Here is a 15,984-nt window from a genome sequence, read left to right as displayed (position 1 = left end):
GATGCATGGAATAGCCTTCCAGCTGAAGTGGTAGAGGTTAACACAGTGAGGGAGTTTAAGCACGCGTGGGATAGGCATAAGGCTATCCTAACTATAAGATAAGGCCACGGACTAATGAAAGTATTTAGAAAATTGGGCAGACTAGATGGGCCGAATGGCTCTTATTTGCCCTCACATTCTATGTTTCTATGCTTTAAGTCAAGTATCTATGTGTCAGTCCTTGAACCACCTACCTCAAGTAGCAGGTGGCATGTAAAATTACTCACAGGACCACCAAATATAGTCCTGCATGCACACAGGTGAATTGCTGCCATTGAGGAGTTGGATAAGCAATGGTGCTGTAGAAGCTTAGAGAAAATGTTGGGGGTCTGCTTGTTAAGGCCACTTATTTGTAGAAACAGAGTTGGTCCCACATTATAACCAACAGGTGGTGCTGTATATTTACCAGTAAGGTAGCTATTTAATGCTAATGGACCCAAGTAAATCTCATAGGACATTTCTCCGCTACCAATGTATTTAACAATAGAATGCCTGGATATGAATCTAGGATATTTTCCGAATGAAAGAATTAGAGGAGAAACAATCAGCACAGAGTTGTTTGGGATCCAGAATAAATATCCAGTATCACATGGCCAGTTATAATGGAGTCCATCAGAGTTAATTTCAAAAATATGAAACATACTAGCATACTGCTCGCTATAAACTGAAGTTTCCCACTTGACTGTCCCTTTAAAGAGTTAGAAATTTCAGTAAACTAGATGATCAACCCATACTTATTCGCTGTAACTGCATCTACATTTGTGGAATTCAAGTTTGGTAATTGACAGAAATGGGGTGGGAATGAGGAGATTATTCACAAAACAATACTTTTTTTCCCAATTCCCTATTTCTAACTACATATTGCAGTTTTTTTAATTCACTACAATTTGGAGGTAGTGGCAGTATGTTCTGTGCTATAAAACAATCCTTGTCTACTTAACGGGAGTAGAATAAATCATTATGTGTATTTAAGCCCAAAAATAAAAAAAAATCTTCTAAAACAAGTGGACTAACGTAATCAGGAACTGAAGAAGTTATTCACTGGGATTATTTGTCATTTCTCATCTACCCAGCGGTGCAACCTGACCGGGGTAGTGGGCATATGCAATGTTAATGAGATCATATTGCTCCTTGCCCTCTTCCTCCCCGGGAATCTGGAAATTGAATCTGCTATAGCAAGGAATGTTTCAACAAAGCACATTCTCCAAAAGAAGATAATAATGTACCGTAACCTTACAGAACCAAAGTGTACAAACAGGTAAATGGCCAAAGTAAATGTTTACATGTTAACAGCCTTTTTACACAAACATTTCATAGATTTTACAGATATTTTTGCTATAAATGTAATTCATGGGCATATTTGGGCACACAACTTTTTAGGAAAGTCCTGCACCATTTAAAAATTAAAATAACTTGGCATTAAAAAAAAAATAATAAAATAAAAAAAAAAAACATTCACAATGTATTTAAAAATTATGAAACCGGATATCTTTATTACCTGCTAACTACAAAGATGCTCCCACCTAAATATTGCAAGAGGAAGTCTTACATTGTCAGTTTTTTTTTTTTTATTAGCACCTACTCTTACAATCTCAAACATCTCTCATACTTTCAACTCCTTAAAAAACATTTTTTACCCGCAAACGCCTATATCTTACACAAGATGTTACTAAAGAGCTTTTTCAACCTCTTGATTCTCCAAATAAACTAGTGTTTTTCTCCCTTAATTAGTTTATTTAGAAGCCATACTTCCTCTCTGCAGCACATAATGAATACTGTTGCCAGGGCTATCTTTCTTTCTTTTATCTTCTCTCACAAATTACTCCTTGCCAATCATTAGGTTGGCTTCCTATCCCCTTTAGGATTCAATCCAAGAGTCTAACATTTGCATACAAAATACAAAACTCTTAAAGGGCCACTCCACGCAACATAACTTCATCCCAGTTGTTATGGTGCCATGAAGTTCTAGGCGTCATCTTAACTTAACTGTTTAACAATTAATGACAGGTTTAACCTGATATTTGCACAAATGGTGCCAGTCTACTCTGCTCAGTATATTTGGACAATGGCTGGAGGTTTCAATACGGAAATCTCAGACTGAACATCATTGATAGGATGAATGCTTCCATTTCATAAAACTGAGTAAATGGTATGTACACATTACACATTTTTGCCTACAATATTTCTCAAGGACAACCCCATTCCTTAGTACATCCTTCTTCCCACAATCAGACTTTCTACAAGTGTTTATTGGTTAAAGAAGTCCCTTAAAAATTCTCTCTTAAGGCAAGCCTATAGTTTATTTCTTAAATCTGTCTCTAATATAACTAGTTTGTTCACAATCCACTTCACACTTTCTCGTTCTACCCTTTGTGTGATATTGTTTAATGCTTTATTGGAGTCATATTTCTACGATGCCTGAATGTCAAGGTAGGGTGACACTGGCTTTAACGATTTCTCATCTACCCTTGTTAACTAGTATTTTGTTATACATTTGAGAGATTTCCTGTTCTCATATTGAAACCATTGCTATGATACCAGAGGGTCTATTTACTATATATAGAGTGGGGGAGAGTTACAAAGTGCTAACAAAAATAGACTAGCTAGAAAGGAAAATCTCACGCTCATCTGTTTTGTCCTACATTTAAATTTTTTTTTTCCAAATTACCACTACTCATAAAAGATCTTTTGAAATAAAAGCAAACCCCCGAAGGTTTAAAACAGCCCCTCATTTTAGGGAAAATTTGAACCATCATTGTTTGTGACAATATATTCTCTCCACTCCTCCTGTAGATCTGTTTTTTTAATTATTTATGATCCTTCTTTTCATCAGGAGGATGAGGTCTGAACTAGTAAACAAAACTTATCAAGCGCAAAATGACATGATGAATGCTAAATATATTTATACACTAAACCAGTGATTATGCTTATATTTCTATTAAATAAAAGTGACAACGAAAAGGTAGTGTCATAGACGGCAGCCAAACGGTCTATCCTCATTGACACAGAGAGACATGTCGTGGCTGCTTAAATAGCGGTTGCATTCGTCAAAATACAATTTTACAGGGCCACTATTTAAAGCAGAATAAATAGATGTCTGGCACAGTACAATTTTTTTTTTTTAAAGGCTTCTCTCTGATTGTTTGAGACCTCTAGAACTAAGAGTTAAAAGGGCAGCTCAGTTCCTTGTATTGTACGCTAGTAAGATTGTAGCATGCATTTTGAGGAATGTAACCATTGGTGAAATTGAAAGAAGTGGCAACTCTGACTAGGTACTTTGTGTTACTTTGTGTTAAAGGAACATTATAGTGTCAGGAACACAAACATGTATTCCTGACCCTATAGTGTTAAATCCACCATCTAGCCCACCTGACCTCCTTCCACCCCCCTTGCCTCCATAAATATAGTAAAATCTTACTAGCATTAAAGTCTGCAGCTGCTGGCTCTGTCCCTGTCTGCCTCTGACCTGCCTGCTGTATTCTGAGTAAACCACAATGCTTCCCCATAGGATTGGCTGAGAGTGTCAAGGAAGCAGATCAAGGGCAGAGCCAGCACAAGTCAAACACAGCCCTGACCAATCATCATCCCCTCATAGAGATTAATTGAATCATTGCATCTCTATGAGGAAAAGTCAGTGTCTGCATGCATAATGTCAATCACACTGTGCATCACTGCCCCAGGAAGCGCCTCTAGCAGCCATCTGAGGAGTGTCCAGTGGAGTTATCCCGAGGCTGTTACGTAAACACTGCATTTTCAATAAAAAAGACAGTGTTTACTGCAAAAAGCCTGAAGGGAATGATTCTACTCACCAGAACAAATGCAATAAGCTGTAGTTGTTCTGGTGACTATAGTGTCCCTTTAAATTAAAGTCTTAGCCATTTGACGTACATCCATTCGAGCTTTATAAAATTCCACATCATGAAGCCTCTCCTTGCACCGGGACAGGTCAGCTTCCAGACGATCTACTTTGCCTGCCTTTTCCTTCAGGGAATCGATCTCATCTCTATAGGTGCGAGCAGTACGTGCTTCAGCTGCAAGCTGGATATTCTAGAGAAAACCAAAAAGTAAATAAAACTCAATATAAAGGAACAAAATCTTGCATAATTCTAGGTATATCCCTCTGTATGACCACAACTGGAAAAAGCAAGTCATAGAGCTAGGTTTTTCAATCAGGAGTGATTCTAGAGCTTACAATTTGAGGGGCTTACATAGGTTCACCCACAAACATAGATATACATGCACACTTAAACATACACACACACACTCATTCATAAACAGATACAAACGCCAGACACCAAAACTTTGTCTAATTAAATATCCAGCCTCTCCTCCCTGGCTCAATGGGGAGATGGTGCGACAAAGCCCTTAGCATCCCCAAATAACGGCCAGTGTCTGGTAGCCATAGGAACATATATGTCAGGTACCCTGTCCAATAACCCTGTGATTTACTGCCAACATGGGGCATGTAAATGAAAAGCAAGAAAAGAAAGACCCAATATTCATGTACAGCATCAGAAAGATAAGGTTGAGTTGGTAGGAGGCTTTCATTTCTTGGATTTAAAATTCCCCAAATTACTTTGCAGTTGTAATAATAGGGGATTGGAACCAAACTTACATCTTGCTTTAATTTCTGTAGCTCTAGAATAAGCCTGTCCACTTCATGCTTCGTGTCCAGTAATAATTCAGACTTCTCTTCCCTGGAAATATAACAAGATTGTGGAGTTATGTTTGGCACAGCCTTCTAACTCCCCCCAGCTCCCTGAAATATATATTGTAAAACGGCTACCATAAGGACTACCAGAATTAATAAACCATAATCAACAGGCAACTTGATGTACCAAAACTACTCACAGCTCTTGTCTTATCCTTCTGAGCTTTGCTTTGCTATCCGCAAGTTCCACTGCAAGATGTTGTTTGTCCTCACTGGACAGATGATTAACCAAACTGTTTGAATTTTCTGGGATGGAAGATTTCACTGGACTTGGTGGGTTTAGAGACTGTAAATAATCCCTCTCTTGTGTAAGATCCACTATGACCTGTAACCAATGCAGAACGTTAGTATGACAAAGATTAAAACTTTTCAAATGTGTTAAGTAAATGTTCTGACATAGTTAACCCTGCAGTTTTTAAAACACTTGCATTTGGCTTTTATTTGTTTTTATACACAGTTTATTCTAAAGTGAGGTTCCTGAGGAAGTCCACAAGTGTGGACGAACCGAGTAGGACCAATTCTATAGCTTATAGTGCACTTTTTTATTTTACATATTTTTGCACTTCATTTTCTGGAATAAAATTACTTCTATTTTATTATTTCTCTGGCTGAATTTGCTTCTCTGAGTCCTGTACCTGTGAAAGCAAGCAGCTTAGCCCCCAATTATCGGTGGGTAGCCTGCTTGAGCTTTCTTACCCAGAATACATCTTCCAGAATGCTCTTACAGCCATAATGCTGGCAAAGCATCAGGGGAGATGTAGTCCATGACATCTGGAGGGCCTACCCATGTGCTACATTAATATCCCACCATGGAGTAAGCATTTATGCTTCAGAACTTTTGAAGTGGAATTTTATTTAACTTTTATACAGAATGGAGGGAATTTGTTATAATATGACTTTGTGGCGCACAGGCCTTGTGCCAGTAGGGCCAGTCTATGGCCTTCAGTTGCCCTCTGTGAAAAAATAGAAATGTCTCCTTACAGTTTCCATCTGTCCATCTTTAATCATTACTGGGGTAAGGTGATTACCTCTGGTCCCTTAGGACCAAAGTAAGTTATCCCTGGTCCATTGGGTCCAGTTTAGGGGAATGCCCATTGTCGATTAGCACTAGAGTAAGGGGTGCCAACCCCTTAGCCTAGGAATGTATACAATTTATCCTACCACTGGGTGTATAATTATAGAATAATTGCAGTTATTTCAGTACGAGGGTCTTCTGCACCCAGTGCGCCACGTGCTGCTGTATAAAGTCTGCAAGCCACGGTTATCAAAATACAATCAATAAAATCACTTTTGGTGATAGTTTAGTGGTTAGGTATCTGCAGTCTCTATTGTGTGAAATGCTGGGGGCTCACTGCTAAACGTATAGAAAATCAAAAAAATAAAGTTAGACTTTCCCCGAATTCCCAAAACCACGGAGTATTCAGTGCCCTGCTGTGCAGGCCAGAGGAATTATTGAAGCGTATGTAGCTCAGATTAGTTTCATTCCAGCTGTTTTCTGATTTGACAAACCATTCAGCGCAGACTGTCTGTGAATTAATGGTAGTTGATTCACAGACAGACGACCTTTTTCCATAAATAAAAATCCCATAACAAAAAGACTATCTCTGGCAATCTGCATTTTGACAATATACAGTAGGTCTAGTCAGAATTTCCTGCTGGGAGTAAGGGAACATATGTCCATCATGAAAATGTTCTCCATGAGCTAGATCATTTCTGTAGAATGGACCGGCAAATCCTGTGTTCTTTGTGCGTTACCCATGACACACATGACACACAGTTGTTTGTTTAAGAAGCGTTAACAGAGGTCACAGCATGTGGGATTTTTTTTTTTTGTAACTGCTCTCTTTAACCCCTTAAGGACACATGACGTGTGTGACACGTCATGATTCCCTTTTATTCCAGAAGTTTGGTCCTTAAGGGGTTAATCTTGGTGATATATTATTTTGTTTGTTCACATGCCACATGTGCGGCCCATCTGATAAGCACCATATTTTTACTTACATATGATAAAAAACAGTAATATTGATTTCTAGTAAAAAAAAAATACTATAGTTCCATGTAGAAATGTAGAATTTACAGACCTAAAATACAGATCTAAGCACATTTTGAGTGAATGTACCTCTTTACATTCATCTCTTTCATCAATAAGCTTCCTGAGGCTGAGGACCATGCTTCTGGAAAGAGTTTCGAGTTCTTCTGGAGCCATGTCCGGAAGGTCTAGCCATTGAAGATCAAATACATTCTCCTGGTTATGTGTGACCTGCCAATACAAAAGTCACAGATAGAATATACATCTCACCTTGAACCAACGATAAAAAAAAATTTGCGCCCGCACCCACACTTAAAGCTATTTTACAGGACATAGGTGACCACTACATTCCTAGTATAATAGCGACTTATTAAAATAAAATAAGCAGTATAAGTGCGTAAGTACATTGTAGGTTTACAACATTAAACCTGGTCAACTGCTACTTAACTGCTTGGAAAATTTAAAGTCTACATGTTTAACACTAAAACAAAACTAAAAAGAAGATGGATCAGATTCCTCCTTGACAAACAAATACTGAAGTTGTCAGGTTTCTTAAAACTTGACAAATTGTCTACGGAAATGAGATTAGCAGACTTCCATTACTGCCTGAAGGTAAATTCAACTCATTGCTGGTAGCTCTCTCCACCCAAAATATGTAGTGTGTGTTACAGTGAACAGATCAAGAAAAAAAAATAAAATAACTAGGGTGTAGAATAATTCACACACTGTATTTATATCCTTAAGTTACACCTGTTTGGCAAATATGACATAACGTATATACTCGTGTGTAAGTCGAGAAATTTTAGTCGTAAACTTCATTTTAAAACGCAGTCGACGTATCCACGTGTCAGTGCTAGTTTCGAAAGAATTTTGTACATTGAATGCGGGGCAATTTTGACTGCCGAACGTCGTTCTCCTAGCTGGTTGGGAAGTTGAACGGGCAGGGGTACAAGTTTCAGCGCGGTTTGCAGTCGCCGACTCAGGGATCCATGCCGTTGACGACCATGTACCACTGCCTGCGTTCGGGAGACAAGTTTGTTTGAACACGTGCGTTCGTATATACAAATGGCGGCCACCCAGGGTATGCTTGTTTGTGGTTAACAGCCAGGGGTGGTCGGTGATCACGAGGTGTTAACAAGGGAGACCACACAGAACCTGTTCTGTAACATAACAGAAGAGTAACAATTCCATGCGAATGCAGGGGGATATCAGACGGAACAAGGTACAAATAAGGGAACACGTACCCTCAACTTATCCATGAGTCATAGCATATTTCACAATTGTTGGTCAAAAAACTGCACTCTACTTATAGACTAGTATATACGGTAGTAGCATGTTCTAGATCATGAAATTTTATCTATACATAGACTAGCCAAATTCCATAACAAGTGCAAACATTATATTTTATAATTTTACCTAAAGATGTGAACCTATTCAGTAGAGACAAATATGGTATCTGAACTGCATGTGCGCTTTGATGTTCCCCCCACAAATCTGAGTGGAGAGTCTTCAGAGTAGATGTGCGCTTGGTTTGGGTTCCCACGGCCTGTGGTCAATACAATATTGTACTTTTCTTTTTTTTTTTTTATATATATCTTTATTTTTCAATTTAAAAATGAATTCATTCACAAGCAGCAGTTCAAGTATAATTTCAGAACACGGTACAGTATTGTACTTTTCCATCCATCCCATGTCCTACATTTATGAATGATGGCGAACAAAATACAAAATATTCAACAGTCTTCAGTTAGAGTGGATAACTGGGGGTCACAGAAAAGTTGGACCCTAGACAGCTACCCATGCTTCCCCTTTTGCGGTGAAGGCTAATATTTTTCGGCCCAATTGCCTTTTGAAGAAACCAAGTCCTCAATTAAATGGTTCCAATTTGAGCTCTCTCTCCCAGTAAACCTTCCCGTTCACAGGTTGGATTTGCCTTACCCATCTGCTTTCTGCTTCTTCTCCAAATTGCTTGAGTCATCCCTAAATATGACCGGTTAGCTGGTGATCGATGGCGATTAAGTGAAGGACACCACACTCTACCGGTCCACAGGGTGCAATCGGGGCCTGAGGTCAGCCAAACCTCACTTCACAGTTCTGGATAATAAATAATGGCCCAGGCACTCAAGGTGAAACCCAAGTAAGAAGGTTTATTGGAGCAGAAATAAGCAATATTTTAACCTAACAGGGTCTTTTTCAAGCTTGAAAAAGACCCTGTTGGGTCGAAACATTGCTTATTTATGCTCCAATAAACCTGCTTACTTGGGTTTCACCTTGAGTGCCTGGGCCATTATTTATTATCAGGGTTAACTGGTGAGGTCATGGCGACTTATTACAATTTACCTTCAGGACTGATTGCTACACTGTAGACAGACATTAAGAGCCACTGTTGGCACTCATGCCATAAGTATAACATCACAGCCCTTGAGAAATGACAGCCCAGGATATTGTGACTGATCATAATATCTGTAATACTTAAAAGAACCTATCCTGGGAATATATAAAACTATATTCATACAGTGATGACATAAGTCATTCCATATCATTGACACACAGACTTTCATCAATAAATAATTAAATAGTCATTAGCATGGCTACCTCCTGAATGTGCGATACTATTCCTGATTGTGTCTCGATATCCAGCTGCTTGATCCGTAATATATACTCTTCTTTCCTTTCACACTGGAGAAAACACACAAATAGATCATCTTTAAAAAAAGACAATGCGTGCGCACATGACATTAGAAAGTTACAGTCACTCTTTTCTGATTCTTTATAATAGACAGTCACAAATAACTTTATAATCAATACCCAGATACAGCTTTATTAAACATTACATGGTACTTGTGAATGTTCTATGTCTTGTCGTATAGAATCAAACCACTTTCTGCGGTGTTCTGGATAGAATGAAAGCAGTGGTGATGGTTTAACTTAATAGAGAAGAACAAGGAAACAGACTATTGAAAGAAAAATCTTTGGGATAATAAAATGCAATAATTTGTCAACTCACTACAACTATAAAACCACAAACAGGATTATTCACTGAACAGAGAATTGTCAGGAACTGAAAACAGAATTTCTAATTTTAGGGTAAACTGGATACACTATAAAAAAATAAAACCATAGGTCAGTCTGGGCAATTCCCTTTTTATTGTATAACCCTGAAAATAATTTCGAAGTGTCATGAAAAAGCATTATATTACCAAGATACAAACAGAGAAATGGACTTAGTGGTTACTTATTTAACACAGTATAGAATAGATAAATACTTTCGGCACCAACCTGTATATCATGTCATTGTAGAGAGGTTGGTTTTCCCAGAATGTACAGTACAGGTTTGTATTTCTCATGTTTCTCAACCAGCCTAGACTGCAGAGGTAGGCAACCTTTGGGACTATATATCCCATAATGCTCTTACAGCCATAATGCGGGCAAAGCATCTAGGGAGATGTAGGCAGTGGTGTATTTTGGTGGGCTGCCCTAGCCATGACTATAGGCTCGCTCGCTGCCCGCCTGCAAAACATATAGCCAGCCCCCTGAGCACGATGATAACAAGGCATCTGCTGGTGTGTGTAGGTGCGGCGCTTTGCAGCCCCCTGGAAAATGCCACCTAAGGCAATTGCCTTGTTAGCCTCGCGCTATATACAACACTGAATGCAGTCCACAACATCTGGAGTGCCAAAGGTTGCCTCACCCTGGTTGAGCCTGGATGAGGATCATGGTAAATGCATTTCACAAACATCTGTAGCCTCTTTGGTACTAGATGAATTGCAGGTCTAAAGACCGTGGTAAAGAAAATGACCCAAGTTAGATAATGTTACCTCTTACTGCTTAAGGACAGAGATTATCACACTTTGTCCTATTAATTCTAGATTTTAAGCAATCTTTTGAAGTATTGTCAAACTCATGCCAGGTGTTAATAATAATTATTATATATTGTAATCCTAGGCTAAACAGGTGAGCAGATGAGCTCATACTATTAAAATGAAATCCATGTTATGTGACTGTAGTGTTTAGTGTAGAATGGTTTTAAAGATTACCTGCACTGCACACCCCAGCATCAGTAACAGAATTTTCTTCAGTTCCTCCATGCTTTTACCTGAAGGGAAAAAAAAAATTCATATAGAGATTTAAAAAACCAACAAAAAACCAACAACTATTTTTAATGAGGCATTAGGCTGTGAAATGAAAGTCTGAACATGCGCAAGTACATATAATAAAAAATACATTAATTTTAAAAATTCAGGATCAAGTAAAGCTTTGATAGATGGTTTTAAAACTTACCAGTCAGGGGGTCTTTGCCAATTAACAAAACATTTGGCAAATTCATCACAATCAGTTGCTGCAATACCTCCTAAAATGGAAACAAGAAATAGTACAGATTTGAGATAGAGACTCAACTGCTAAATCAACAAAAAGGTTATACTACAAATGCAGAATAAAAAAATTCAAAGAAAAAGTACTGTAGCGTTTAAGACAAACTTTGTAAACACATACAGAGTTATTCACTGTAGTGAGCATTATCTAAATTAAAATTTAAGGCCAAAATAGCCAAACTTGTGAAATTTGTCATGCTAGACATACTTCCAGTCCAGCTACTTTGGTCTTAAGTTTGACATTCACTTGGATTCCGGACAGTTATTTTAATATATAACCCTGATAGTTATTCTGTAAATCGGACTGCTATTTTGGGGTCAAGAAGGATTTTTTCTAAGTTTGTTGTAAAATTGGAAGCTCTTCAGACTAGGTGTTTTGCCTTCTTTTGGAACAACAGCAAAAACATATGTGAGGAAGGCTGAACTTGATGGACGCAAGTCTCTTTTCAGCTTTGTAACTACGGTATGTAAATATCGTTGATCCAAAATAGTCTTTTAACTCCCAACACAGCCTTGTTCCTTGTCCCTTCCTGTCTGTGAGTCATAGGCAAGAGCGGATCCAAGGAAAAAACACCGGTTGGACAGGACAGGACAGACGCGACGGCTTTTGGCTCCAGTAGTATTAGTAAACATAAATGAGGCAAATTGGCATTTCAGGCTTTAAACTTATAGGATAAGCCTTATTTATTATATACTATTACTAATTTATTAAATTAAGGTTATAAGCCGAAGGGAGGCAAACCTGTGAAGCTACTAAAGAGAGAGAGAGTCAAGGAGTATTAATAATAATTAATAATTGTGTGACGAGCGTAACTTCCCCACTGTTTTTGTAGGGGCCTGCATGCCAGCCTCCTGTGACTTTTGCCCCTGGAATAGACCTGGCTAAAATACTTTAAACAGGCTCTGTTCGTGCAATTGGGACTATATGGTTCGTTTACCGGACAGCTGCACGAACCGTAGACCACCCTGAAGCTTGTTAAGCTTAATTGATACCTGGTTGCAATTTCCACCGCAGTGGTCTAAGTGTTCGTCTGGGTGGCCACAATTCCTATAGACGACTACGAGGTGGCTGCCATCTTGTTCGCATGGACCAAAACCGCGAATAGACTTCAGGGGGACTTGGCCACAAATGCCCTGGAACTATTTTTGGCATGAAAACCTCGCGGTTCCCGGTTGGTCCTCCAGCGGTACTTAAACGCGATTCTATGAAACTATTTTCGGCTGTGGGCCATGCCTGCGGTCGGTAAAAACTATTACTTCTATAAAATTTCTGAACCCCTGAACTGATTTAGGTGATTTTTGGATATGTTGGTCCCCCAGATCAGGGCTTTCAGGGGAGGTTTGTGGGGTTTTATGTATTTTTAGGGTACTTTTGGAGTGTTTAAAAAAAAAAAAAAAAAAAAAAAAAAAGTTTTTTCATTTCTTGGAGAGAATTGGATTAGAGTTTGTACAGTTACTGATTATCTCCCAAGCAGGGAGGAGGATTGTATGTTTGTTATGGGAGTGGCGGGCATTTAAATCACTCTTCTTATTGGTCTGTGTCTTTGTGTTGGAGTGCCCGACAATGAGCATGTGGGCGTAACCCTTGCATGGGGATTGTCATAAAAGGCCAAGTGTGTCTCCCATTAAAGAGAGATTTATTTACCCCTTCATGAAGTCTTGGCTCATGTTTGGGGGATTGGAGAACTACATTCACTCTGGGGATTGCTATGTCACAATACTCCCCTGAGCATAATCATTAGCTCTTATAGGAGCTGTTCCTGCTACGCTGTCTGGACTAGGAGAGGTCTACCCACTTGAAGCTGGATCCTGGTCTTGGGCCCTCGGTGGGTGGAGGACAGCGAGACCCCAACCAAGCTGCAGCGGTTTGTGGGGTCTTCGATGGTTATGGTGTCTGGTGCGGTGCATATGGTACTCAAAAGATTACTAGGAAGCAGCGATTGAAGGAGGTACTCGTTCAGGGTGCCAGGCTGTCCGTCACAAATTAGTCTAAAGAGCACCCAAATTATACAATTTAAAGGTGGATCAACCCAAGATGTCCCACAGATGGAACAAAATCGTCAAAAGCCGATAAAGCATCTTTTTTTCTGGCAATAACTTCAACACTAAAAGCCCGCGAGACCCGAGAGGACCTGCACACCTCCCAAGATTGCAGTGAAATTGAGCTCTGCAATAGCTCACTTTCCCCTCCAGTGTATCCAGGTTTGCCTTTAGATAATAGACCCCTTACGATGTGTTCAATGAGGACACTTATGGCAGAGTTATCGAAAACTATTCAAGCCACAATTAGAGGTCAGATGCAGGCTGTAGCTGCGGAATTAAAGAGGGAAATTGATTAAATTGGTCAACGCACAGATCAAATAGAAAAAAAGATGGATAATTATGCTGGGGCCCTCAATTCAGTATTGGATTCCTTTCAGCTAAAGCTTGCCGACAGAGGACAGATCGCAGCGAAATAATCTTCGTATATGAGGAATACCAGAATCGGTGATGGCTGCAGAATTAGAAAATTACCTAGGTAACCTGTTTCAGGCGTTAACCCCGATCTGCACCATGACATGCTTTTAGTAGATAGAGCTCATAGGCTTCATAGGTCTAAGCATTTACCATTAACAGTAGTAAGAGATGCCATCACATGAATAAGTATTTTTGCATGCAAAGTAGAAGATAATGAAAGCCAGCAGGAAAGCAGGACTACCTGGACAGCATATGCATATAAAAATATTTGCGTATCTTTCAACTGCTACTCTACAGTTCAGAAAATCCCTGCAACGGTTAACATCTACCCTACGTGAGCACCAAGTAAATTACAGATGGGGATATCCAGCTAAACTATGGATTTATTATCAGGACTCTTTATACACCATCGCGACTATGGATGAAGGGTTGCGTAAGTTATGCGATTTGAATATTTAGACTCCCAAGGTTAAGTAACATAAGCCAGCATGATTACCAAGAAAGTCTCCAGAATGGTCTATGACAAGATAGGACTGAAGGAATTTTCTGCAGATAAATACGTAACTATAATGTATACTATTATCAACATCTCCATGCACAGTTTACCTTTATTTAGTTTACATTTATAAGGTATGGTTAGCATTATGTCTGCAGAAGGTCATAATTATGTTGACATATGTACCTGGGTTAAATACCAAGTATAGCTTATCTTATCTGATTAGAAGTTAGACATCTATATTTACATACATTATAATAAATAATTAAAACAAAAATTAAAAAAAGGGGGTTATCTGAGTTTTGAGTTATAAACACCTCCTTAGAAGCTTCGATAGCTCCCTTCAGTCCCTCCCATGAGTACTCCTAACTATGGAGCCTCTTTCTTCCACGCACCTCTACTTAAGTATCTGGGCTTCCCCTGGTAATTTTTGGCTTTTTTTTAGAGCCGTACTGGGCCCTCTTTTTCTTAGTTATATGCTTTTTTTTTTATTTATTTTTTTTATTTCTCTACCCCCCAGTGGTACCATTTGATACATGAAAACGCAAAGATTGTAACTTTTCCTATTTATATGAAATGCATGGGGGAGTTCCTAGAGAGAATCCATACACATGAAGTGAAAATTAAGGGATTGTATGCATACTATATTATATATTATTTATCCCAAATGTATTTTGAGCATTACACCGCATTCTAGCAATTATCGAATCGCATATAGACTAGTATGAAAATCATATCCTTCAATGCAAGGGGTTTGAACTCCCCGGGTAAAAGAAGACTTTTCCTTAGGGATATAACTAAACAAGGTATTTATGTTGTGTGTATGCATACACATTTTAACGTGGTAGAGAGCCCGATATGTTTACTTAACAGTTCCTGACCCAATACCATGTGGTTTCCGACAATAAGTCAAAAGGGGCATCCATTTTCATACATGCACAGGAAATGATCCCAGAAGGGGGATCTAGAAGCTTAAATGGAGCATCTGTCTTTGCATGTATATTGAATGGTTATAATACTATTATACCCTTACCATTTTTCCCTTCCTACCTTTTTCTTTTTTCTGTACCCACTCCCTTTCTTATTTTTGTGAACAAAGTCTTTAAATAAAATGAAAAAAAAAAAAGTTACATTACTATTTTACTTTTTACCACAAATTAATCTATTTAATTTGATTTTCCTGATTGTGTCCCCAAATATATTTGACTTTCTCTTGAGGGAAAAAAAGATTTAAGACAAGTGTCTTCTTCAAAATCTGCAAATATTACGTTATCTGATGGCAAAAGCCGCAACACAGGTACATCTGCTTGATGGGGGAAAATATGTAGTTGAAATCAATTATTTATTAAAGACACACAATCTAGATAATAAGTAGAACAATTCTTACTCAGCAAGCCTGAGGACATAGGGAGGTTCTGCAGTAACATGCTATACGATGATGTACACTATTTCAGATTTCCTGCTCAACAAACGATACAAGCCATATTGATACCGGACTTAATCATGTTGATCCCCAACAAAGAGCTGATGGGATTATGTTAATTGGATCATAGACCAATACTGGTCCAGAGTCAGAGAAAAGATGCCAGCATTTATGTGCGTTAAAATAGATCAATCATTTAAATGCAAGAGATAAAGAATTTATTTATTTTACATTAAAATCATCATTGGATCTCAAACTTGTATTAACTAGAAACTACTTTTGAAAGTCCACTGTATAACGACGGTTAGGAACACTAAAGCATCCTTTGCCATTCATGATAGTAAAACATTAATTATTAATACATTTAGAAAGAAAAAAAATTATATATATATATATATATATATATATATATATATATATATATATATAAATAAAATAGAGAAAAAGAGAAAAAAA

At 38.3% G+C, this 15,984-nt stretch overlaps 1 protein-coding gene across 4 annotated transcripts in view; it reads right to left on the bottom strand.

The window, feature by feature from the left end:
• The window catches only part of CCDC88C (coiled-coil domain containing 88C), a 103,932-nt gene that overhangs the window by 39,357 nt on the left and 48,591 nt on the right, over nt 1-15,984 (bottom strand). For all 4 annotated transcript variants that reach the window (XM_063439755.1, XM_063439756.1, XM_063439757.1 and 1 more), the window contains exons 4-10: nt 11,061-11,130; nt 10,817-10,875; nt 9,375-9,458; nt 6,870-7,010; nt 4,891-5,075; nt 4,655-4,736; nt 3,928-4,086 (exon numbers count right to left, since the gene is read on the bottom strand). In XM_063439755.1, the coding sequence (XP_063295825.1) occupies nt 3,928-4,086; nt 4,655-4,736; nt 4,891-5,075; nt 6,870-7,010; nt 9,375-9,458; nt 10,817-10,875; nt 11,061-11,130 (780 nt within the window). The remainder of the gene's footprint in view (nt 1-3,927; nt 4,087-4,654; nt 4,737-4,890; nt 5,076-6,869; nt 7,011-9,374; nt 9,459-10,816; nt 10,876-11,060; nt 11,131-15,984) is intronic.

The sequence above is a fragment of the Pelobates fuscus genome, chromosome 13 (genome assembly GCF_036172605.1).
Source record: "Pelobates fuscus isolate aPelFus1 chromosome 13, aPelFus1.pri, whole genome shotgun sequence".
Classification (NCBI taxonomy): Eukaryota; Metazoa; Chordata; class Amphibia; order Anura; family Pelobatidae; genus Pelobates; species Pelobates fuscus.
Note: the sequence above shows the minus strand (reverse complement) of the source record. Positions and strands in the feature narration are given on the sequence as shown.